Below are 26,215 nucleotides of genomic sequence, written 5' to 3' on the forward strand. Positions count from 1 at the left end.
AAAACCCCTAAAACCTACAAATCCAAAGCCACTGAAATACAACCCCCTAAACCTACAAATCCCAAACCAATGCATTTTCCCAGAGCAGCTGTGGCTGCCCCTGGATCCCTGGCAGTGCCCAAGGCCAGGTTGGACACTGGGACACCCTGGCACAGTGGGAGGTGTCCCTGCCACGGCAGGGGTGGCACTGGGTGGGATTTAAGATTCCTTCTCACCCAAACCTTTCAGGGACTGTGGGATCCCAGCACAGGCAGCAGGATCAGTGAGGAATTTCCCAGGAATGTCCCCAGGCCCCCCCACACCCCTGGGTGCTGTGAGTGGAGCTCAGCCCTGCTGGAGCCTGGCAGTGCTGCCGGGGCCAGCCCAGAGCCAAATTTAGCATCTAGGGCAGAGCTGGGTGACCTGCTTTGGGCTCAGGGCTTGTGTAACTGCTCCACTTCCAGCCCAAACACTTTCTCCTGCACAAAAGGCCCCGGCCCAGGCAGGCCACTCCGTGCTGCGAGAGTGAAAGGGCACATTTGGGATTAGCACGGGGTGCCCTGAACGTGCACAAACGGGGAACCTTCAATTGCCTGCTCAGCTCCCCTCTAACCCGCAGTCCAGGCTGTACCAGCTCCTCAGAAAGTAGGTCAGGAGCAGGAAAACAGCTCTGAGATTATTGTGCTCAATCAATGAGCCTGCCTGGAGTCACTGATTCGCTTTAAAAAACAAAATATCTTTTAGCATAGAAAATAGGAAGAGAAAAGGAAAATTTTAATATTAAATATATGAATACATTAATATAATATCAGTTTATTATATTGTTATATATTATATCACAATACTTATATTATCATAACTAACCATAATATTATTAAAATAATTATAACCATAACTAAATAGTTATTATATATCATTATATACAGTTATAGTATATATATCTATATACATAACTATAGTTATATAGCTATATATATAGATATAGAGTTTACTGTTATAAATAGTCATAGTTTATATATATAGTTATGGTTATATATATGTAGTTATATATAGTTATTATATAACCATATATATAGCTATATAACTATAGGTATATAGTTATTATAATAACCATAATATTATTTTATATTATACTTATTATAATATTATATATTATATAATTTATCAAATTATTTATTTTACTGAATTATAATAGCATAATGTATAACGTTATGTAACTATATTAATATTAAATATTAAAATTTCCATTTTTGATATGTAAATATATGTGTAATTATATCCATTCTGGTTCCCAGTAGTTAAATTTAATGCATCAAGTACCAAAATTGCAATTACCCCCTCTCTCCTTATGAGCTGCTTTGGATGCACATTTTCTAACAAGATTCCTCTGCCTGTTGAAACCCTGGTGATGCTGCTATTTGAAAATTCAGGATAAATCTGTAGACAGCTACAATGTGGATTTTTAACAATTAAAAATCCACAATTAAACAATTAAAGCTCCTTTAAAGGGAGCCTGGGTGAAACCCTGCAGAATTCCCTTGGGTGTGTTCTGGCCCAGCAGATGCTGCTCACTGAAACCCTCCCAGCCCTTGGAACTGCTTTAACTCCTTAGGTTGGGTTCGGAAAGACACTTTCCAGGGGTTTTTCCTGACCATCTTTTCCATCTTTTCCCCCAACTGCCGCTTTGCTGCTCCCTGCCCAAAGTTCTGGTGCCCTGTGCGCGCCCCGCTCCCCTCCCCGAGCTCAGCCTTTTGCTCACCAGCCCTTCCAGGACCTGAATCAACCCCTGCTCCATGACTGCTCCCTTTCCAGAACACACCTCAGGGGAAGAAGCACTGTCAAAAACTTGGGTTTGGAGGTTTAAGTGTATTCCATGAGATGATCTTTAACAATTTGTTTAGTTGAGTCATGGAAGAAGCCTGAGGGACACAGAAACCCCAATTTCCTTCTACCAAACCGAGATGATTCTCTCCCTAATGGCATCACATTTTTGATGGATCCGCTCATTCTGTTGGGTTTTGCTTTCTGCTACCCAATAAAAACAGCCTCAGATCCCTAAAAAGAAAGATGGTTACAGAATCCAGGGCATGTGCCCTGGCAAATACAGGAGCAGATCAATAAAGAGGCTGAAGAGGTGAGTGTTAAAGAGCCTCAGGAAATAAATGAGGGTGCCCAGAGAGGCTGTGGCAGTGCCCAGGGCCAGGCTGGACAGGACTGGAGCAGCCTGGGACAGTGGGAGGTGTCCCTGCCATGGCACTGGATGGGATTTAGGGTCCCTCCAACCCAAACCATTCCAGGATTCCACAGTAACAATTCCATTTACTGAGAGCATGCCCTGCCCCTGCTCTCTTTGTGTTTAGCATGGGCACGGCAGAGCTGGAAGCTGAGGGCAGGGATTCATGGAGTGCTTGGGGTTGGACCATCCAGCCCCACTCCCAAACCACTGTGACTCCTCTGTTCCCACTGGGAGCACAACCCCAGCCCCAGGAAAAGCACCAAGCACCTGCAATTCCAGGTCTAAACAACCCAGCCCTGGTCTCAATTAATGCTTGAATTTAGAAAATTCGGCAACAAGATCAGAAGAAGCAATTCAAAGGAACTACTTGAATTGGAGAGCTGAGATTTTGGGGCTGCCTGGCACCTCACCCTCCAAAACCAGCCCAAACCCTTCCACCTTCTCTGGAAGCAGAAGTTTTGACACATCTCAGAAGAGGATTTTAATCAGAGAATTTATGGGCAATGAAGGCCAAAAAACCCCAGATAAAACCATTTCACTGTCCTTATTTGAACCATTTTAAACTTTTCATTCAGGATCTCCTGAGAAAAAAGGTTCAGCTGGCTGAAAACACCAAATTTTCACCCAAAACACATCTGATTTAAAACTCCAGAGGCTTGGGAAGCCTTTTCAGGTTCACTGGGATTGCAGAGGATCTGGGAATGTTTTCCCTGCTGGCAGGGAGTTCACCTGCAGGATCCCTCCCCTGAGGCAGCCCCAGCCAGGTGATAAATGACAGCTGATTCCAGAGCCAGCAGCTCCAGGGTCATCCCAGGCTTAGGAGATGTGTCCCAAGGTGTGTGGAGTCAGAGGGAGAAAAACTGACACAATCCCAAACATGTTGGGATTTATTTTGCTTTTCTTGTGAAAAGCTGTGAGTTCCCACTGCCAGCTTGGAAATGGGAAAGCTCCAGAGGAACCCTCCCACTCTGGACACTAAAATGAAGCATTCCTCCTCCTTTCCTAAGGAAAAACAAAGCACTGGCACTTCCCCAGTCCCTGAGAAACCTGCACAAATATCATCCCCCCCTCCAAGGATCACTCTGCCCAGCCTTATTTCCAAACAGCACACTTGAATTTGCAAAAAAAAAAAAAATATAGATATAGAGTTTACTAAGGAAACTGGGTCTCATTCCGAGCTGGATTTGAGCCCTCCAGCTCCAGCCCTGGGCTGCAGGGAGCCTTTCCTGAGGGCTGCCAGCTCCCTGCCCTGGGAGCTGCTCCCGTCTGGCTGCTCCCATCAGGGCAGATGGGGCTGGAAGGGACTCCTGCAGGGCTGTGTCACAGCTGCCTTTTGCCCCAGCTCTCTTTCTGGGGCTCCTGGGAGGTTTCAGATCTCTGGAAGTGCTTCTTGTTCTGCAAAAAGGGGGATTATTTCCATTTTCCCCACTGGATGCCACAGTCCCTGAGCGCTCTGCTAGCTCCACGTGGCAGGTGTGTGACTGGGATTTTCTCCATCAGGCACTCCGGGGATCACTCTGCTGCTCCCTGCTGTGTCCTGCCTCCCACAGCCTCTCCCCAGCTCCAGTTCCGGCCGTGCTCAGGGCAGAGCTGCAGGGAACAGGTCTGGGAGCTGATCCTGACAATCACAGCTGTTCTCCCAGGCCAGAGCTGCTCAAGGGACAGCAAATGTCACACATCACCCCAGCCCATGGCCCTTCTGAGGGGCTCCTGTGCCACAGGGAGGCCTCAAGGCATCAGATCCTGGGAATGGCACAGGGAAATTCTCTCAGCACCCATCACGGAGTCACTGAGTGCTTTGGGTGGGAAAGGACCTCAATTCCCACCCAGTGCCACCCTGCCATGGCAGGGACACCTCCCACTGTCCCAGGGTGTCCCAGTGTCCAGCCTGGCCTTGGGCACTGCCAGGGATCCAGGGGCAGCCACAGCTGCTCTGGCAATTCCAGCCCAGCCAGCAATTCCCAGTTCCCAATCTCCCATCCACCCCTGCCCTCTGGCAGTGGGAGCCATTCCCTGGGTCCTGTCCCTCCATGCCTTGTCCCCAGCCCCTCTCCAGCTCTCCTGGAGCCCCTCCAGGCCCTGCCAGGGGCTCTGAGGAGTCCCAGGATCTTTCTCTCCTCCAGGTGAGCATTTTGAATTCCAGTGGGACCATCCCCAGCCTTGGGAGCACTGTCAGTGCCCCCCAGGGAAGGCAAGGATGGCTTCAGGGAATGCTACTGAACCTCTCAGCCAAGAGCTCAGTGTCAGAGCTGCCTGATCACAGCAGATTTTAGACCAGGACAATGCTGCCTCTTCCCTTTTTGTGGAACAGTTTTGGTGTCCCTGGACTGGCACCAGTTGGTTCAGTGTAAGAAAGAGCCCAGGAACCTCTGGAGGTGAAAACCCTGGTGTCAGCGCTGACCCCAGCCCTGCCAGGGCTTTGTTTCTCCCCGGGGGGCTCCAAAGGGTGAGTGTCACCTTGTGTCACCTCCTGTGCTCCTGGGGCACCCTGGGCTCACCAGGGACACCCTGTGAGGAGGGTGAGGGATGAGGAAGCTGCACACCTGCTCCTCTGCCTGCTCACACAAACGGAGAAGGCTGGAGGGCACAAGGGGAGCTGAGGGGGCTCAGCCAGGACAAAAGGAGGCTCAGGGGGCACCTGCTAATTCTTGAACCATTTCACTCCTCCTGACATCTCAAGAAGCATCAAAGGAAATTCAGGCTGGATAGCAGGAAAAGGTTTTTTCCCAGAAAGGTGCTAAAGTTCTGGAATGGCTGCCCGGGGAGGTGGTGCAGTCACCATCCCTGGGGTGTTTAACAAAGCCTGGATGTGGCACTGGGGGCCAGGGCTGGGGTGAGCTCTTGGGGCTGGGCTGGACTCCATGGTCCTGAAGGTCTCTTCCAGCCTGCTCATTCTGTGAACATCCTGTGACATCCTTCCTGTGCCCATCCCTGCCCTCTCCCTCTGCAGTGTGTCCCTGACCCCACTGGGGACAGGGACTGGCAGAGTGTGGGAAATAGATTTGTAAAAAATTCTCAAAGCCTGACAGAAGGCTCACACAGTGTACATCTGTACACAAACCTTGAAATAAGAAATGCTGACTTAAAAATACCCTAGAATGAGACAGAAATTGGTGGAAAAAAAATTAAACTAGAAACGAGTTTCAAAGGATGGCCTTAAAAAGACTAAATACTTTAGAGAAACAGAACTATGAAAAATGCACTGTAGTAAGACCCATGAAGAGTAATTTTAGATAATTAACTTTAAGGTATTTACAACATAGTGTAGCTAAAGCTGATAGGCCAAAAAACACTTACAGGGTATTGTAATTAAGAAATAGTTGGCTTCTAATTGTGATGGCATGAATTATGACATCTGTGTTGTCTCACCCTTCTCATGATTTGTTTCTCCCCGGGGGGCTCCAAAGGGTGAGTGTCACCTTGTGTCACCTCCTGTGCTCCTGGGGCACCCTGGGCTCACCAGGGACACCCTGTGAGGAGGGTGAGGGATGAGGAAGCTGCACACCTGCTCCTCTGCCTGCTCACACAAACGGAGAAGGCTGGAGGGCACAAGGGGAGCTGAGGGGGCTCAGCCAGGACAAAAGGAGGCTCAGGGGGCACCTGCTAATTCTTGAACCATTTCACTCCTCCTGACATCTCAAGAAGCATCAAAGGAAATTCAGGCTGGATATCAGGAAAAGGTTTTTCCCAGCAAAGTGATAAAGTTGTGGAATGGCTGCCTGGGGAGGTGGTGCAGTCACCATCCCTGGTGTGTTTAACAAAGCCTGGATGTGGCACTGGGGGCCAGGGCTGGGCTGAGCTCTTGGGGCTGGGCTGGACTCCATGGTCCTGAAGGTCTCTTCCAGCCTGGTCATTCTGTGAACATCCTGTGACATCCTTCCTGTGCCCATCCCTGCCCTCTCCCTCTGCAGTGTGTCCCTGACCCCACTGGGGACAGGGACTGGCAGAGTGTGGGAAATAGATTTGTAAAAAATTCTCAAAGCCTGACAGAAGGCTCACACAGTGTACATCTGTACACAAACCTTGAAATAAGAAATGCTGACTTAAAAATACCCTAGAATGAGACAGAAATTGGTGGAAAAAAAATTAAACTAGAAACGAGTTTCAAAGGATGGCCTTACAAAGACTAAATACTTTAGAGAAACAGAACTATGAAAAATGCACTGTAGTAAGACCCATGAAGAGTAATTTTAGATAATTAACTTTAAGGTATTTACAACATAGTGTAGCTAAAGCTGATAGGCAAAAAACACTTACAGGGTATTGTAATTAAGAAATAGTTGGCTTCTAATTGTGATGACATGAATTATGACATCTGTGTTGTCTCACCCTTCTCATGAGACTGAAAATGGAATAAAAGCTTTTAAAACACCTCTCAGTTGCCCCATCTCTGGGTCAGAAAAAGGTATAATCCAACATCAGAGGAGTCAGGAATGTCTCTGGTGGGATGGAGAAGCTTTTCTGAGCTGGCCAGCTCTGATCACAGCCTCCCTTTCACACCCAAGGAGCACAACCACAATGTCTCCATTCTCCTTCCTTGATTAGCCCTGGTATTATCCAGGAAACTCTGGCAGCTTAGCAACAGCTTCTGATGACCTAAAAAACCTCCACGTGCTGAGAGGCAACATTTGGGGAGCTCGGCTGGAGGGGAAAATAAGGTGGTGAACCACTGAAGCCTCCATCCACCTCTGCACCCACGTCCTTGTGCCTTCCAGAAGGATTTCTGCAGCCATCCCTGTCAGAAAACAAAATTCCCATCTCCCACATAGATCCCATCCACGTTTGTTTGGCTTAGCTCCTCTTATCCCTCAATTCTTAGGAACAATTGGCTTTTTAGTTCAAAAAAACCAAGCTCAAAAAGCCTAAAACAAATCCCCCAAAATGTGCCATGTGTTCCTGCAGGACTTTTCTGTCAGCTTTTGATGTAGACATGACACCAAACTCTTCCCAAATCCTGGAATAGCTGTGATATCCCTCGTGGTGGCTTTGCTCCTTGGCCTTTATAGCTCCTGTATTTAATGTCATTCTGTCACAAACTGATACTGGAATCCATTAAGAAAAGACTGATTCAAGGGTGGGGTTTTTTTTTTAACTTTTTTAAAACAGTTTCTGTGGAAAAGATTAGGAATCACAGCACAGCAGTGAGAGACATTTTTAAACAAGTTTAAATACACATAATTCATTTCACAATTACTGTTTTTTTTTAAAATTTCATTCTTTTTAAACTGTTCTAACTGTGCATTCAGCCCCTGGGCACGTTTCTTACCTGCTGGTTCCTCATCAGCTCCATCATTTCCATGGCCCTGATGAAGAGGTGACAACGATCCGAGTGATCCACCAGGAATGTGGGCAGAGGCTGATTCTGCCAAATGCTCCACTCAGACAGGGAGAGCTCCTGAGCTGCCCCCTCCTCGGGCTTCTGCAGGGGAAACTGGGAACGGAAAGGAGATTTTTAGCATGGAATTTTTTAGCTAAACTTCGCTGTCAGGGACAATAAATACAGAAATGCAGAGAAGGATTGAAACATTCTCACACGGGTTTAAGTCTGGTCTAAAATAAAAACATCAGGAGCAACCTGGGCTAGGGGAAGGTGCCCAGGGGTGGAATGAGATGGGTTTAAGATCCCTTTAAACCCAAACCATCCTGGCACTCTGTGAATACAGCATCCTGCATGGAATTCTTAAAAACAGGAGCAGAACTTAATGTCTCAGAACTGAAACTTCCTAATATATTTTTAATTTATCAATCCATTTTAATTTACAGACCTAACGTTTTACTTACAGACCCAACCTCAAAGACCCATTTCAAACATCCAACTCCTAAATTCTTAACCTCAAAAACCCACATGTAAATCTCAAAAAGTCACTTTTATAATAGACTCCTTTCAAATCCAGAGTTAACTCTGGCATTTCCAGCATCCTTCAGGCCTCGTGTCCAAGGGAGCACTGCATGGAACTCACTGGTGTTTCCTCCAGGTTTTCCAAGGTTTCAAACTGAACTCGAGGCAATACTGGTTCTTTTATCCCATCACTTTCCTTAATCCTGTAGAGCCTGTCCCATATTTCAAACTCCTCAGGTGACAAGCACCAGCTCCCATGGGAGTTCATTTGCTTTTGGCCTGTGGGTGGAAAAAAAAAAACAACAGGAAAATGTCACCTGCTGTAGGAAAAGGGATGCACAGAATAAAAGGACTTGGTGTGGTACCAGGGACAAGAAAAAAATCCTCTGAGCCACAACCAAAAGCAGATGCAGAGAATCTGAAGCCAGGGACAAACATCCAAAGAGTGTTAATGCCTTATATGAATAAATAACATTAAACAGCTGTTTGGGGGGAGGGCATCACATAAAAAATAGAGAGAGACAGATATAAATCACTATCCCAAAAAATGCCAAATCCCTTAAACAGCCCTGGGTGGGAAGTGATCCCAAAGAATCAGAGTTGAGAATGTGATTGTTTTCAGGCCAGATGTGTGGAGCTGGGAGAAAAATAATGAAGGTAATTTGCCAGCATCTGGGGTTGGTCTGCAGCCCAGGCTCTTTTGGGAATTAATGCCACAGAACAGGAATCAGGATCTCTCAATCCTGTCAAGTTCCAGCTGCCAGGGGCTGTGCCTGCACAGAGCAAACCCTGAGTGCAGAGTCCTGCTCACGTCCTGCTCAGGAAAACCTGGAAAAATGAACCAACACTGATGTTCTTAAGGCCATCATCACTAAAACATCCCAGAAGATCAACACTGCTATGGAATATTTCTGACTCAAGTGTGGAGGTCACATCCTGAAGAGATGTGGACCTGGGAGAAGAAGAAAAAAGAGACCTGAAGGAAAGGAAATTAAGAACAATTATCAGAGAAGCATTTGGAATCAGGGAACATTGAGTGGGAAGGGACCCACAGGGATCACAGAATCGTGGGATGTTGAGTGGGAAAGTGATGCCTCAGGTTTGGCTTTTATATTTTCAGATTCTGTGCTGCTTTAGTGTGTGGGGCTGGGCTTCACATCAGGGCATGGTGAGCTCTGTGCACAGAGCAGGGAGACAAAACAATTCCTGCTCCAGCTGGGCACCAAGGACAAATGATCCAAATCTCAGCCCAGGAGCACAAACCCCGTGGGCTGCAGAGAGAAAAACAAGCAGGATGGGAGTGCAGGGGCTGAGCTGGAATTGGACACTGAACTGCAATGTGCACATGGAGCAGAGCTGATCCCAGGGAGAGACCCCGGGAGCGCTCGTGCATTTTGGGACCATTTGGGTTCATCTTGGCTGCAGCCCTGGCTGGGCTCTTGTGCTGCCCAAGGTGGATCCATGGAGGAGATCCTTGGAATCAATCCCTGCTTTATTCTGGAACTCCCTCCAGCCTCTGCTCTGGGGCAGCCTGCACAAGGGACCAGAGGGACCCACAGGGATCACAGAATCAGGAATATCCTGAGTGGGAAGGGACCCACAAAGACCACCCAGTCTACCCTGTCCCACAGCCCCAACAATCCCACCCTGGGCATCCCTGGCAGCACTGTCCAAACCCTCCTGGAGCTCTGGCAGCCTCAGGCTGTGCCCATTCCCTGTTCCTGAGGATCTGTTCCACCCAGCCCCACCAGGACACGCTGGGAACAACAATGACTTCAGTGCTGTTCCAGCTCGTGGGACAGAGACAAGATGAACCTGTGATATCAGCCCAGGTGAGCCGGGGTGCAACCCTGCCAGGCAAGGAGCCCTGGAGCAGCTGGCACAACCTGGGAACAGACGATTCCCAGAGCTCTGGGCTCCCTGCTGGGGAGGATTGTGCCTGCCCAGAACATTTCCCAAACACAAGAAAGAGGGACCTGGACAAACATGAGTGCTGCCATCAGAGAACGGGAGCACAGGAGAACATTCCCATCCTCAGGGAGGCTGACAAGGCTGTTTGGATCAGGGCTGGGAGTCAGCAGGTCCTGCAGTCCCTGGCACAGCCTCTCCCCTCCATGGGAAGCAGCTGGTGCTGTCCCATGGGAAATTATCCTCCAGAACATTCCGAGTTAGGGATGCCAGGCCCTACCAGACACAAACACAGCACTCAAACCATCCATGTTATTTTCCTTGTTTTTCTCCAGAACTATTGAAGTGGGAAGAGAGCAAGAATTAGCCACAGGCAACTGGAAAGGCACGAAAACCCCACAGAGCAGGTGTTTAAACCCTAAAGCAGGTGTTGGTAATCTTAAAAAGTGAGTCCAAACCAATTATCATTAGGATAAAACCAACAATTATAGAAATAACGTGAAATTGTAAAATCAAACAAAACCCACAGTTATTGATGACTCAAAATTGATCCATCTGAAATGAGAGAGTAGAAGAATTGTGGAGAACCAGCAAAAGAATTAAGAAAATGAGATTTCATCTGGACAAAAGCAAAAAGAAAAAGGAATTACTTATAGCTTGAAATAAGATTCAGCTCCCAGGAACAACAATATTAACAAGCTCCTCACTTTAGCAAACTCTTAAAAAAAAACCCCAAACAAACAAAATCCAAATATCAGAGAGAAAAAAGATTAAAATACAAAAGTTATATACAAGGCTTATGAAGTAAAGGGATTTTTTGCTGCATTTTTTGAAGGAGAGCTCTGAAAACTGCAGGACACACTTGATTAATGATGGGACAGCACAAGATATTGGATCCTTCTGGGGCTGACAGACAAAAGTTATGGAAGAGGTTTTGGAGTGAAGTAAAATTAATAGAAATTGGATCAAATTAAGAAGAACAGGAAATGTGTATATTTTCAGGTAATGAGTGACAGGACCAGAAGAAACAGCCTCAAGCTGTGCCAGGGAGGGCTCAGGTTGGACATGAGGAGGAATTTCTTCATGGAGAGGGTGGTCAGGCCTTGGAACTGCCCAGGGCAGGGGTGGAGGGATTAAAGCCCTGTGCATGTGGCACTTGGGGACACAGGGCAGTAGTGGCCTGGGCACTGCTGGGGAATGGTTGGACTCAATGGACTCAGAGTTTTCCAACCTAAATGATGCCATGGTTGCATTTATTTTGACAAGAAAACAAGGAGAATGCTTGAAATTCCCGTGGTAACTCAGCCCTTGACAGCTCAGTTTCTGCCACGGAGAAACCTGAGGATGAGCTGGAGCTCAACAACAGAGTGAGAGCAGAGATAAGAACACACCCAGCTCACCCAGAGCTGCCAGCTTTACCCATTTTTTATCGTGGAAACAGGCAGCAAAATGAAGAGAAAATGCAAAAAAGTCAACTCCTTTCTTTGTCCTCTTTTCAGCTTTATCCTGAGGGTCACTAAAATCAGGAGCAGCCCTTGGTTCACCCAGCAACCAGGGGGATTCCACACAAGGGTGGTGCTCAGTGACCTGCACAGGGCAGCCCTGGCTGGCAGGAGGGGCACGGAGCCCTGGCCACCCTGGGGACTGAGGGGTGGCCTGGCCACTTCTGGCTACTCAATTCTGATCACCTTGGCTACTCAACCCTGGCCGCCCTCTGGCAATTCAGCCCTGGTCACTCTGGGGACTCAGCCCTGGCCACCTTCAGCAAATCAACCCTGGCCACCCTGGGGACTCGGCCTTGGCCACCCTGGGGACTGAGCCCTGGCCTGGCCACTTCTGGCTACTCAACTCTGATCACCTTGGCTACTCAACCCTGGTCACTCTGGGGACTCAGCCCTGGCCACCTTCAGCAAATCAACCCTGGACACTCTGGGGACTGAGCCCTGGTCACTCTGGGGATTCTACCCTGGTCACTTTGAGGACTCAGCCCTGCCACCTCTGTCTCTCAGCCCTGGTCCCTTTGGGGAGGCAGAGCCCCAGCCCTGGCAGCTGCCCACGTGGCTCCCACAGAGGGCACTGGGCAATTCCAGCCCCTGTGCTGCTCCCACAGCAGGAACATTCCCAGCATTATCGTTTGCTTTATGCTCTCCCTGCTCGTTTCTCTTTTCTAGGACAGACCAACAAATGCTCCAAAATGATTATTTTCATTCCATGTTGTGCTCTGATTGTTTTCCAGCAGCTGTGTCTGTTTAATCAGAAATAGGAACTTTCCCAAGGCTTCGAGTTTCTTCTTTCAAAAAGTTGCTGTTGGTCTTTACAGAAAGCACTAATAAAGAGATAGAGCAGGAAAATTCCCAAGTATTTATAAAAAAAATAGCTCTTTTTTCCTATCTTAGGATTCTGTTCAATTTCCTGAGCATTCCCATGCCATTGAACTGCATCAGCTAAAAAGTCTCCAAGAGAATTCTCCTAATTTTGCTCCAAGAGGGTCTGCACCATTCATAAATATCCTACCCTTGATTTCTCCTTTTCCTCACAGCAAAATCCTTTGGTTTTCAAACATTTCTGTTTCGTTGTAATTTACAAAGCCACGATGTCCAGAGCAGCTGTGGCTGCCCCATCCCTGGGAGTGTCCAAGCTTGGACAGGGTTGGAGCAGTCTGGGATAGGGGAAGGTGTCCCTGCCCATGGGAACTTTAAAGTCCCCACAACCCAGTCCAGTCTGGGATTGTGGAATTTTGGGAAGAACACCTGCCTCCTCTGTGTGCAGCTGGAGTGACTTTCAGAGAGTGACTCCATGGAGGAGGATGAACCAAGGCTGACTCAGGATGTGGATATGCAAGGGCAGAGCTGTGAGGATGCCCAGGAGAAGCCCTGGGCAGTGTCTGAGCTGCCAGAGCGACCCTGAGAGCCCCAGGAGGGAGGGCTGGAGGTGCTGGAAACACCATAATCCTCTTACCAGTGACACAGGCAGAGAGAGCAGATTTGTGCTGCAGGGAACTGCATCTCCTCTCTTTGGAAAGCGGCCTCGAGGAGCTCTGCTCCTGTTTTTCAGCAGTGATAAACATTTTGTGCACTTTGGGATTGATGCCTTCCGGAACCATCCGTGGGCTGTGCTGGTAGAAATGAAGGGTTTTGTTCCCTGAAATGGCTTTGTGGATGCTCCTTTTGTTACACTGGCTTTGGTTGTAGGTCTGAAAGAGAAGGTAAACAGATTAATTTATCTGCTGATTGGTTTTTTCACAGCATTTGATCAAAACTAAAAGAACACCTCAGTGTCTGTGGGGTTTCTCATTATTTCCTGCTCCCTCAGCCAGGTGTTGTTTGGTTTGGGGTTTTTTAATGGACCAGAAGCAGGCACAGCACTGGAGAGTGAGAAAGGAGCACAGCCCTTGCCTGGGGGAAGTTACAAGCTGTCACTGATACAGGGATGATGTAAATTAGATTACACCAGAAACAGGGAAAGGAGCTCAAGCAAAAAAAAAAAAAAAGGCCTAAGATGATTTGTTGATGTCATGAGTGCTCTGAGTCCTTTTAATTACACTCCATTTTATTGTGCAACGGAGAAACCATGGCAAAGCTGGGGAATGTGAGGAGAGAAACTGGGGCCTCCCTCTGGAAGTGCCTCCCCCAAGGCGGTTTTGTGCTCTGCTCCTCCCCAAGCCCCTGTGAGACCCTGAGTGTCCCAGGGGGGCAGCTGCCACCTGACAGAGAGGACTTCAGGGAGCAAAAATAAATGAAATAAATTAAATTTTAAAAAAATTCCCTGAATAAAACTGGAAGAGGCCCACAGCCAGCTCTGATAAACCCCTCAGGCATCAAAAAAATAACTTTTTAATCCTAGAACAGTCAAACCCCAGTGTTCTTATGGCAGACAAACGTGGTGCTACCAAATTAGCAGCATCACAGAGTTGTGACTTCAGTGGCTTTTCCCTTCCCTGTGCTAAGCAGCTCCAGGGGACCCCCCCAGCCCCATCCCAGCAGCTCCAGAGGACATCCCAAGCCTGGGGCTCACGGGAGCTGCCACGTGGAGAGGCTGCCCTGGGAACACGTGGGAGCCACGGAATAAACACTGAGCTGACAGGAATTCCTGCCAACGTCACGCTGCCAGACCTGCACTGACCCCTTTCTCCCAATAAAACATCTTCTAAAGCTTTGTGATTGACCTGAAGTGGTTTGATTAAAAACGGCCCCAAAACTAAAGCAAGCAAAACAAAACAAATCTCAAAACTAAAACAAAGGGAAAAAAAAAAAAAAAAACCAAAAAAAAAACTCCAAAACAAATTCCATAAATTAATAAAGGGACATTAATTATTTAGCTGCAAAATTAAGTGATGGGGAAGAACCTCCACATTGAGTCTCTTTGCAGTTCTGCTAAACTTAAAAAGCCCAACAACAACCCCAAAAGAGACGCTCAAAATAAACCAAACAAACCCACCAAGACAATATTGATTTGCAACTAAACTTATTTCCTGACCTCAAAAACAAAAAAAATATATGACTGTTCTACCTGGGGGGAGCTTCTGCTTCAAAGACATCTGAGAAAATCTGGACAACACAGTAATCCAGCTACTTAAGTGAAGCTCTAAGGAATTCATTCATAAATATCCTACCCTTGATTTCTCCTTTTCCTCACAGCAAAATCCTTTGGTTTTCAAACATTTCTGTTTCGTTGTAATTTACAAAGCCACGATGTCCAGAGCAGCTGTGGCTGCCCCATCCCTGGGAGTGTCCAAGCTTGGACAGGGTTGGAGCAGTCTGGGATAGGGGAAGGTGTCCCTGCCCATGGGAACTTTAAAGTCCCCACAACCCAGTCCAGTCTGGGATTGTGGAATTTTGGGAAGAACACCTGCCTCCTCTGTGTGCAGCTGGAGTGACTTTCAGAGAGTGACTCCATGGAGGAGGATGAACCAAGGCTGACTCAGGATGTGGATATGCAAGGGCAGAGCTGTGAGGATGCCCAGGAGAAGCCCTGGGCAGTGTCTGAGCTGCCAGAGTGACCCTGAGAGCCCCAGGAGGGAGGGCTGGAGGTGCTGGAAACACCATAATCCTCTTACCAGTGACACAGGCAGAGAGAGCAGATTTGTGCTGCAGGGAACTGCATCTCCTCTCTTTGGAAAGCGGCCTCGAGGAGCTCTGCTCCTGTTTTTCAGCAGTGATAAACATTTTGTGCACTTTGGGATTGATGCCTTCCGGAACCATCCGTGGGCTGTGCTGGTAGAAATGAAGGGTTTTGTTCCCTGAAATGGCTTTGTGGATGCTCCTTTTGTTACACTGGCTTTGGTTGTAGGTCTGAAAGAGAAGGTAAACAGATTAATTTATCTGCTGATTGGTTTTTTCACAGCATTTGATCAAAACTAAAAGAACACCTCAGTGTCTGTGGGGTTTCTCATTATTTCCTGCTCCCTCAGCCAGGTGTTGTTTGGTTTGGGGTTTTTTAATGGACCAGAAGCAGGCACAGCACTGGAGAGTGAGAAAGGAGCACAGCCCTTGCCTGGGGGAAGTTACAAGCTGTCACTGATACAGGGATGATGTAAATTAGATTACACCAGAAACAGGGAAAGGAGCTCAAGCAAAAAAAAAAAAAAAGGCCTAAGATGATTTGTTGATGTCATGAGTGCTCTGAGTCCTTTTAATTACACTCCATTTTATTGTGCAACGGAGAAACCATGGCAAAGCTGGGGAATGTGAGGAGAGAAACTGGGGCCTCCCTCTGGAAGTGCCTCCCCCAAGGAGGTTTTGTGCTCTGCTCCTCCCCAAGCCCCTGTGAGACCCTGAGTGTCCCAGGGGGGCAGCTGCCACCTGACAGAGAGGACTTCAGGGAGCAAAAATAAATGAAATAAATTAAATTTTTAAAAATTCCCTGAATAAAACTGGAAGAGGCCCACAGCCAGCTCTGATAAACCCCTCAGGCATCAAAAAAATAACTTTTTAATCCTAGAACAGTCAAACCCCAGTGTTCTTATGGCAGACAAACGTGGTGCTACCAAATTAGCAGCATCACAGAGTTGTGACTTCAGTGGCTTTTCCCTTCCCTGTGCTAAGCAGCTCCAGGGGACCCCCCCAGCCCCATCCCAGCAGCTCCAGAGGACATCCCAAGCCTGGGGCTCACGGGAGCTGCCACGTGGAGAGGCTGCCCTGGGAACACGTGGGAGCCACGGAATAAACACTGAGCTGACAGGAATTCCTGCCAACATCATGCTGCCAGACCTGCACTGACCCCTTTCTCCCAATAAAACATCTTCTAAAGCTTTGTGATTGACCTGAAGTGGTTTGATTAAAAACGGCCCCAAAACTAAAGCAAGCAAAACAAAACAAATCTCAAAACTAAAACAAAGGGAAAAAAAAAAAAAAAAACCAAAAAAAAAACTCCAAAACAAATTCCATAAATTAATAAAGGGACATTAATTATTTAGCAGCAAAATTAAGTGATGGGGAAGAACCTCCACATTGAGTCTCTTTGCAGTTCTGCTAAACTTAAAAAGCCCAACAACAACCCCAAAAGACACGCTCAAAATAAACCAAACAAACCCACCAAGACAATATTGATTTCCAACTAAACTTATTTCCTGACCTCAAAAACAAAAAAAATATACAATGACTGTTCTACCTGGGGGGAGGTTCTGCTTCAAAGACATCTGAGAAAATCTGGACAACACAGTAATCCAGCTACTTAAGTGAAGCTCCAAGGAACTTAAGGGACTGTTTTATATCCCATTACAGAGCAGAGCTTTCAGTAGTAACCAGCCTCCGTAAGCAGCATGAGAAAATATCCATTTACAAGCTCCACTCAGGTTTATCATTTTTAACTCTCATCTCTTCAAAGGGGAAACTTTTTTCCTCCCAGAGAGGATTCTTTGTAGTCTCATTCAGAACTAAATCCCTGCCATCCACAAATCCCAAGCAGAGCTGCAGCACTGACTGGAATAAAGAAATAATACCAAGAATCTGAAGTTTCAGGTTTACAAGTGATTTACACAGATCTTGGATGCATTGGTACCTCCTTTCAGTGGTGATGGCAGCAGGGAGTGCCCAGCCTGTGCTGCCCAAATCCTGCCCTGTCCAATCCCAATCCAAAGGTGAGTCCAAGCCCTGCAGGGCTGTGGGATGCAGCTGGCCCAGCTGTGGTGGGATCCCCCAGCTCCCAGCACACCTCCAGTGGGACACGGATGTCCCAAGGGACAGTCTGTACTCAGAGATGATTAATCATGCTCTGCTTGAGTGCTGGGCTGCAGGAGCCCAGCCAAAGTGGATTTGCACCTAAGCCGATCTCCTCATCCTCACACGCAAGAGCGCGGCCGCCAAAGCCAGCTCTGGGTGCCAGTGGCGTCACCGGCCCCGTAAGCAGCAGCCTGAACAGCCAGTGTCATCACCAGCACTGCCAGAGTCCCCCCTGCTCCACACCCCACCCCACACCTTCCTCTGCACCCGTGGAAAGCCCTGGAATCACAGGTTAATACTTGGTGACATGGCAGGCTGGGAGAGCTGGGAATGTTCCCTGGAGAGGAGAAGGGAGAGCTCAGAGCCCCTGGCAGGGCCTGGAGGGGCTCCAGGAGAGCTGGAGAGGGACTGGGGACAAGGATGGAGGGACAGGACACAGGGAATGGCTCCCACTGCCAGAGGGCAGGGATGGATGGGAGATTGGGAACTGGGAATTGCTGGCTGGGCTGGAATTGCCAGAGCAGCTGTGGCTGCCCCTGGATCCCTGGCAGTGCCCAAGGCCAGGCTGGACACTGGGACACCCTGGGACAGTGGGAGGTGTCCCTGCCATGGCAGGGGGCAGAACTGGAGGATCTTCGAGGTCCCATCCAACCCAAACCTCTCCAGGGTTCTGTGCTGGAGATTCCTGTAACAGTGAATGAAGAGGCTGAGCAGAGGCTCCCTGGGGGCTGCAGCTTTGTCCCAAGGGACAGCTCCAATCCCTGCTCCCTGGCACAGGGACAGGACCCAGGAAAGGGCTGGAGCTGTGCCAGGGCAGGTCAGGCTGGAGATCAGGGAAAGGCTCTTCCCTAGAGGGTGCTGGCACTGCCCAGGCTCCCCAGGGAATGGGGACAGCCCTGAGGCTGCCAGAGCTGCAGGAGCATTGGGACAGCACTGCCAGGGATGTCCAGGGTGGGATTGTTGGGTGTCTGGGCTGGGATGCTCCCTGAGTGTGGAATCCTCTGAATCCTTCCCCCTCAGGCAAATCCCCAGGGCACTGCCATGGAAAGACCCACCACAGAGTTTTCCCCACCTAGGCAGACAGAAAGGACTTCCCCATGGAGTCTTGCACAACACCATGATCCATCCCAGTTCCTTTCTCCATATATCCCAAATTCTCATTGTTTCTCCCTCCCCTGTTCCCAGTGCCCTGTGCTCCCTGTAGGGCAGTGCCCTTTGCCTGCCCTTTGTGCCACCCCATGCCCTCCCATCCTTAACCTTGTGCACACCACATGGCCAGGTCTTTTACCCCTGATTTCCCTTTGGCGTGCTGGAACAAACCTTGGCTGGAATTTATCCTACAAAAGACTTTTCTGCCTCTCTTGGCTGAGCTAGCTGTGGTGAGTGTGGGGTGTGTGGCATTGACTGCTCTGCCTGAACACTTACCTGCAAGAGATTGTTGGCCATTTTGTGCCTTCTAATGAAAAGGTGCAGAACTCACAGCAACGAGACTGCTTTACTGATAAGAAATAATAAACACCTGAGCCTGAACATGAACTACTGCCTCAAGTGCCTTCAAGCAGACCCAGACAAACCCACGACTGGCACCCCCACACTCACCCAAGCGCCTTTTCCACAGGAGACGCTTATTGGGAAACAGGTAACAGCACCCACCATGAACACCCCAGGGTGCTACAGTGCGGTGCCTGACCCCCTGGCCGTGCCCCACTCACCCTCTCCTCGCGGCCCTGGGCCAGGATGACGACGATGCGGCCGTGGCGCCGGCGGCCGGTGCGGCCCATGCGCTGCACCAGGCGCACGGGGCTGCGCTGCGCGTCGAAGCACACGATCAGATCCACCTCGCCGATGTCCAGCCCCTCCTCGCCCACGCAGGTGGACACCAGGGTGTTGTACCCGCCCTCCCGGAAACGCCTCACCACCTGCGGGGACAGCGGGAATGGGAGTGTGGATGACATCATGAAAAATCATATTTATGGTATTTTATGAAAAGTCCTTTGCTAGGATTTTTTCTTCTGAGGAGCTGAGGAGCCACAGGAAAGAAATGCAAACAATAACTATCTGCTGCTGTGGGATGCAGCAGGTGCAGCTGGGATTGGGGCATGGTGGTTGTTTCTAATTAATGGCCACTCACAGTCAGCTGGCTCGGACTCTCTGGGAGTCAGGAGCCTTTATTGTCATCCATTCCATTCCTTTCTAGCCTTCTGATGAATCCTTTTCTCTCTATTCTTTTAGTATAGTTTTAATACAGTATTTTAATAGAATATATATCATAAGCTAATAAACCAGCCTCCTGAAACATGGAGTCAAGATTCACATCTCTTCACTCGTCCCCATCTACTCAAAGCATCGACCAGAGGACTGAGCAGCTCAGCCAGGAAAACTGATTTGTATCCTTGTCCTGAGTTGTAAGATTTTTTTTTAATTAATTTTTTTCCCTAATAAAGAACTGTTATTCCTGCTCCCATATCTTTGCCTGAGAGCCCCTTAATTTCAAAATTACAATAATTCCTAAGGAGGGGGTTTACATTTTCCATTTCAGGGGAGGCTCCTGCCTTCCTCAGCAGACATCTGGCTTTTCAAACCAAGACAATTCTAAAACAACAAATTTTGTCTTTTTAAATTTTCCAGCTGCTACCTTGTGATCAAACACCACACCCCAGTGTGACCAGCATCAGCACGGTCACTCTTTCACTCTAAAATAAAGGGAAAAAAGCCCACCTTATCCTGTCTCCAACCATATAAAACTTGTAAACTGATCCTCCCAACTTAGCAATTAAATATTTTAGGGGTTGTCTATTTTTTAGCTTTGCTAGATCAGAATTTAATGCTAGATCTTATCTTTCCTACCTAGAAGAAAAATAAAATTCCCACAGCACGTATTCGCATATTTCCCCAGATTTTTGACCTCTAAATTTAGCAGTCGTTAATATAATGTAAATATATAAATTATAATAATTATATTTATATATAACATACATATATAAATTATTGGTCTATTTTGTTCAGTGAGTATCATTTTGGATCCTCTGGACTCCACAGGGATTTACCAGCGACACAGCTCAGCCACTTCCACACAGTCCATACTCCTGGAGTTATTTACACAATTACTGCTCCTCATCACTAATTCCTAGTCCAAGCCTCCTCCTGCCTCACCTCCAGCTGCTCCTTCTGGGTGAAGCCCTTGGTGCTCTTGCCCGAGGAGTGTCCCACGAAGGTCATGGCCCGCACGGCCGGGCTGAGCCGCGCCAGCATCTCGGCGATCTCCTGCACGCTGTCCCGGAACGAGGAGAAGATCATCACCCTCGTGTCCCCAGGGGAGCCCTCGCTCTTGTCTTCATCTGCTGGATTTGAAAATGTCAGGTTTTAATAGAATGATCAGTAAAAAAGGACAGGGCAACCCTCACAAGTTACATGTTCACAGCTCTCGTCTCACTTAATGGGAAGAGCAAATGGGCAGAAAATGCTCCAAGATCCACATCCTTGAAATTCCTCTTTGGATCAAAGCATGCTCTCATGCTCATGGAGAATGAGAATGTCTTTATCTGAGGCACCCTTACCAAAGCCACTGTGAAAAGCTGGGGTTGGACGGGAAGTGTTTTGGAATGAAGTTCACGATGCCGTCGTCTCCATCTCAGGACAGCAAAACCAGAATCCCAGACTGGTTTGGGTTGGAAAGGGACCTCAAATCCCATCCCACCCCTGCCATGGCAGGGACACCTCCCACTGTCCCAGGCTGCTCCAAGCCCCAGTGTCCAGCCCGGCTTTGGACACTTCCAGGGATCATGAATGGAACAGAAAGGGCTGGTGCTGATCCAGGTATGGCTGAAGACTTTGGGCATGCATTCCCTCCCTCTCCACCTCAAATGTAGGGTTGTTAAAGGGAAGGCAAAAGGAGGGAAGGAGGTTGGGAGGACAGAAAGAACTCTGAATGGGAAGGGGAGAAAAGGAGTGAATTGCATTAAATGCATTGGGACATATCCTAAAGTTACAAACACAGAACTGGGAAACAGAGTTGCCTAGTAGAAAACATCAGTCATGTCAAAGGTTTGCTGAGAACAGGGCATCCAAGAAAGAAAGAAAAAAAACACAAAAACAAACAAAAAAAAGAGGGACGGGCAGGTCAGAAATTATCAGAACTTCACAGAGCAGAAAGATCCAAACAGGAAAGATAAAAAGTGAACAAGATGCAAAACAAATGTTATTATTACTCATGTAATCATTCCAAAGGCTGGAATCAAGAAGCTGAAACATCCCAAAACCAAAGAGATCTGAATGATGCCTTCATCAAGATGAAAAAAGAATGAGGGACAGGTGAATGTAACTGAAGGGTCTGAACTTCCAATTGATGCCTGAGAATTGTTAATTCTTATCCTCAGGCTGGATATCAGAACTTTTATGCTCAAAGTCCTTAAATGTGTTCATGGAACTCTGCAGCAGGGCCCTGAGGGGGGCTGCCAGGACAGAACCAGCAGGAAAGGTGGGAGCCCCAGGAATGAGCTCCCTATCCCTGTTTTACTCAGCTGTTAGAGCAGTTTATATCAAATTAACAATGAGAATTTATAGGAAGTTTTATCTTACAGAAATCTTGTGGTGAAGTTTTCCAGAGGGGAAGATGCACAAACAATCAAAGCAATAAAGCAGCACAAAGGAGGAAATCAATCAGGGGGATACAATCCTTGTTTCCATTCCCAGGTTTTCCTCTGAGTTGTTGGCACTCACCAGAACCTCCCTGTTTCCAGGATCTGAAGTGTTCTATTACAATCTCCTCCAATTTCTTTAATTTTGGATGGCTATAGACAAATTCCTTTTTCTTTTCTAATGCTGGAAAGGAAATAAAGTAATGAAAGATGGAAATAAACCTGCAACAAGCAGGAAGGTTCAGTGAACTTCATTCCCTCCCACTGTAATTATCTGAATCAGACCCAAATATTGATATTGATATTTACATATTGGTTCTAAACAAAACAATAAACTGCTGACAGAAGAACATTTGTCAAACCCAGTTTTTGAGAAAGTACTGTTACTTTTGTTAGAGTCATACTGGAAAAGAGTGAAACAGTTGTATTTTAACCTTCATTTTGGAGCAAATTAAAAACTTCAAACATAGAAAACTTCCTTGAAAGTAGCTAAAACCAGTGAGGGAAGAGTGAGAGGGAGGGAGAGACAGAACATTGGGAATTCAATCTGGAATAAAGAGCAGCAGCCAGTGCAGCACAACTTTTAAACAGGAATATTCTGTCCCTGAGGGGGGAATCCTGACCTGTTGTGCTCTTTCCAACACTTCCATTCTCAAGGAAGGTTCAGTGAACTTCATTCCCTCCCACTGTAATTATCTGAATCAGACCCAAATATTGATATTGATATTTACATATTGGTTCTAAACAAAACAATAAACTGCTGACAGAAGAACATTTGTCAAACCCAGTTTTTGAGAAAGTACTGTTACTTTTGTTAGAGTAATACTGGAAAAGACTTAGAGTGAAACAGTTGTATTTTAACCTTCATTTTGGAGCAAATTAAAAACTTCAAACATAGAAAACTTCCTTGAAAGTAGCTAAAACCAGTGAGGGAAGAGTGAGAGGGAGGGAGAGACAGAACATTGGGAATTCAATCTGGAATAAAGAGCAGCAGCCAGTGCAGCACAACTTTTAAACAGGAATATTCTGTCCCTGAGGGGGGAATCCTGACCTGTTGTGCTCTTTCCAACACTTCCATTCTCAGGAGCCACAGCAGTGTCTGAGAACATGTCCTGAAGCTGCTGGTAGAGCTCCATGAAGTCCTCGTTGCGCCCCAGCTCGCTCTTGGTGCGGGACAACCCTTTGGAGAGAGTTGGAACACCTCAGGATTCTGTTTGCTTTCCCAGACTCTGCCTTCAGCAAACCTCACTGTGCCAGTCCTGGCCCCTCAGCTTGGGAAGGATGTTGAGAGGCTCGAGCACATCCAGAGGGGGCAACGAGGCTGGAGAGGGGCTGGGAACACCAACCCTGAGAGGAAGCCCTGAGGGAGCTGGGGGTGCTCCCCTGGAGAAACAGAGACTCAGGGGTGCCCTCCTCACCCTGCACAGCTCTGAAAGGTGCCTGTGCTCAGCTGGGCTGGGCTCTGTCTCCAGCACTGACACAACCAGAGCACACAGCCTCCAGCTGTGCCAAGGGAAATTCAGGCTGGATAGCAGGAAAAGGTTTTTCCCAGCAAGGTGATAAAGTTCTGGAATGGCTGCCTGGGGAGGTGGTGCAGTCACCATCCCTGGTGTGTTTAACAAAGCCTGGATGTGGCACTGGGGGCCAGGGCTGGGCTGAGCTCTTGGGGCTGGGTTGGACTCCATGGTTGTGGAGGTCTCTCCCAACCTGCTCATTCTGTGATTCTGTGAATGGCCAGGGCTGGGGTGAGCTGCTGGGGCTGGGCTGGACTCCATGGTCTAGGAGGTCTCTCCCAACCTGTTCATTCTGGGAATTCTGTAAACAAGGGGAACAAAACACCAAATCCATCTGCAGCCCCTCATTCTTTAAGGTGTTTTGTGGCAAACCAGCCATGCAGCGAGGCAAATGGAAGGAGAAGAGTGGAGCTGAAAGGAAGGATGCTCCTGAGGAGATCTCACCTTTGGATCCATCCATGATTCCCCACAGGTAGATGAATAAGGAGCGGATTCCCATCTGCAGCAGCAGCTCGTACCCGTGGTACAGACTGATACAAAGGGCAAAGTCTCCTTCAATGACGCCTTGATGGATTCCCTGGGGGAGAAAAGCAGATTCTGATGGAGTTAGGAAGTGGCTGAAGAGCAGGAATCCCACTGCAATTCCTGCCCAAAACCAGAGTGACACCTGAGGAGCAGAGCAAACCCCAAAGTGATGCCCACTTTGGAGTTTGTCCATCAGAGCCCTCAGAGGACAGACTGCACAATGCTCAGTGAGGGCAATCCTCTTCCACCTCCAAAATACTCTCCAAAATACCTCTATTATCTCCCAAAATTAGCTCATCAACCCTCAGACTCTGACAGCTGAACCATCAGCATCTGGGAAAACCAGGGATTTCTGGCACATCCACCCAGGTCGTGGAATTAAGTCAGGAAAATTTCCCTGTTTACAGTGAAGGAGATTTCCCATTGCTCTTTTTTTTGAGATACACAGTCTTTTATTAGGCAATTTTCTTTAAGGTTACAAAATTTGACCATTCCACGAGGATTTACCAAAAAACAGGAGCAGGAATATGCCTTTGAGGGGAAAATGAAAACTTGGCTGTCAGTGATTACAGTGTAAGTTCTCAAAGCAATTTCATTTAAATGGAGTGCTTGATCTTTACCTTAACTCTTCTATATTGGCATCCAGAAACATGGAACAATTAGGAATATTTTTCCTAAATGATCTTAAAATACATAAATAGATTTCATAAATGATCTTAAAGATCCCTTCCATCCCAAACCGTGCTGTGATTCTATTTTATTCCACAGCTAAAAACAGAAATCTACTTAAAATATCTCCGGAAATATTGTAATAATGGATTATTCCTATTTATTCACTACTCTAATAGCATGAAATAAATAAAGAACTTACTGCATATTGTGCAGAGGGGTTCTTCCTGTACTGGTCCCTTGCCAGGATGATCTGGTATTTGGTCAGGCTGGGAATATCCCTCCTGGATAAAACTCCCACCTTAATCAGGCGCCCAGCAAATGCTTCCAGCACCTGCAACCAAAACCCAGCACAGGTGAAGGGGGGTGAGCCCTTTGAAATTATTTTATTTTTATAGATCCTACACAACAGAACATGAGCAGCTCACTGGTTTTATTTGAGACACAGGATTTTTCAGAGTGAGCTGTGCTGAATTCTGAGTGCTGTGTTACTGTACCAGGAGCTCTGCCTCAGTGGAAGGTTCTCCACAATCAGGATGGTTTTAGGTTAATTCCCCAAATTCCTGCCAGAGCACTTGGACAAGGCTCTGAGGCACAGGATGGGATTGTTGGGGTGTCCTGTGCAGGGTCAGGAGTTGGACTCCATGATCCTTGGGGGTCCCTTCCCAGGATAACCCTGGATCCACCCAGGAGCCGAGGAGGGGAAAATCCCCCTGGGATCAGGAATGGAGCAAGGGCTGAGCCAGCAGAGAGGAGAGGAATGGGAGGGACCCCCAGCTATGGAACAGGGGCTGCAGCCCCCCTCTCACTGCTCACACTCCAATGGCACTTGGATCCCAGGAGCACTTGGATTCACCTCTGAGAAGACCAAACTGGGTGAAGGACTGGCCAGCATGTCCAGGATCTGTGTGGAGGGGATGGGAGTTGGGAGAGAGGAGCAGAGAGGAACGGGCACAGGCACAGCAGCGTGTCCCATTTCCTGCAGAACCCACCCCAAAACACAGCTTGTTTTCCAACATCACATGTACCTGCTTTCCACCTCGCTGCAGCAAGGACAATAACCTGCACTAATGCATCTTAATCCTGTTTTTCCTCTTTGCTTCCCAGCCTCAGGTGGTCAGAATTTTTCCACAGACTTAGTTTGGCCTGAGCACTAACTCTGCCGTAATTGCAGTAATCAGATTTGTCCCACAAACCCTGTTTACAACCTGTTGGCCCCCTTGGCCAAGGGCCCCAAGAAACCCAGTGCACAAGAGCAGCCTTCTCCCAAGCTGGCAGACAGTTTCCCAGTGCTACTTCCATGCACACCGTGTTTCCCAAGTGCTCAGGCACTCCAGCAGCAGCACAGCTGCCCTGCCCTAAGAGAGCTGTAGAGTAACAATTGCTTAATCCCTTTAGTGTCCCTTCAGCCCACTGAAAAACATCCAACTAGACCAATAAAGCCAGGCCTAAGTCAGGCTTCCAACACTGATCGCAGCGGTGGAGTTGGTGGGGAGAAAATGTCCTGACAGGTACAGAAAGCCACGTGTAGAACTCAGTCTGTGTTCATCCTGAGTAACAACACTCCATTAGGTACTCCAGGCACTGCTCCTGTGCTGGGTTCCCAGATGCTGCTAGGATGCACAAATATCCTTTACAAGCACATGCTGCTGATGCTCTGGCAGTGGAGGGGCAGCTCAGTTTAACTTCTGTCTGCTTGCTTTGATTATTCCTATAGTTTAGTCTAAGAACTAGTTTATGATACTGTT

General features: G+C 47.8%; 1 protein-coding gene across 1 annotated transcript in view; it reads right to left on the minus strand.

Annotated features, from left to right (window-relative positions):
* FANCM (FA complementation group M) overlaps positions 1–26,215 on the minus strand; it is a 57,757-nt gene that overhangs the window by 11,839 nt on the left and 19,703 nt on the right. Inside the window, exons 4-12 of the mRNA XM_041458514.1 lie at positions 24,670–24,801; positions 23,718–23,850; positions 22,811–22,939; positions 21,842–21,943; positions 20,276–20,463; positions 18,835–19,041; positions 15,019–15,253; positions 8,176–8,333; positions 7,482–7,646 (exon numbers count right to left, since the gene is read on the minus strand). Coding sequence (XP_041314448.1) covers positions 7,482–7,646; positions 8,176–8,333; positions 15,019–15,253; positions 18,835–19,041; positions 20,276–20,463; positions 21,842–21,943; positions 22,811–22,939; positions 23,718–23,850; positions 24,670–24,801 — 1,449 coding nt within the window. The remainder of the gene's footprint in view (positions 1–7,481; positions 7,647–8,175; positions 8,334–15,018; positions 15,254–18,834; positions 19,042–20,275; positions 20,464–21,841; positions 21,944–22,810; positions 22,940–23,717; positions 23,851–24,669; positions 24,802–26,215) is intronic.

Source organism: Pyrgilauda ruficollis, unplaced genomic scaffold (assembly GCF_017590135.1).
Source record: "Pyrgilauda ruficollis isolate IOZ18807 unplaced genomic scaffold, ASM1759013v1 scaffold129, whole genome shotgun sequence".
Lineage (NCBI taxonomy): Eukaryota > Metazoa > Chordata > Aves > Passeriformes > Passeridae > Pyrgilauda > Pyrgilauda ruficollis.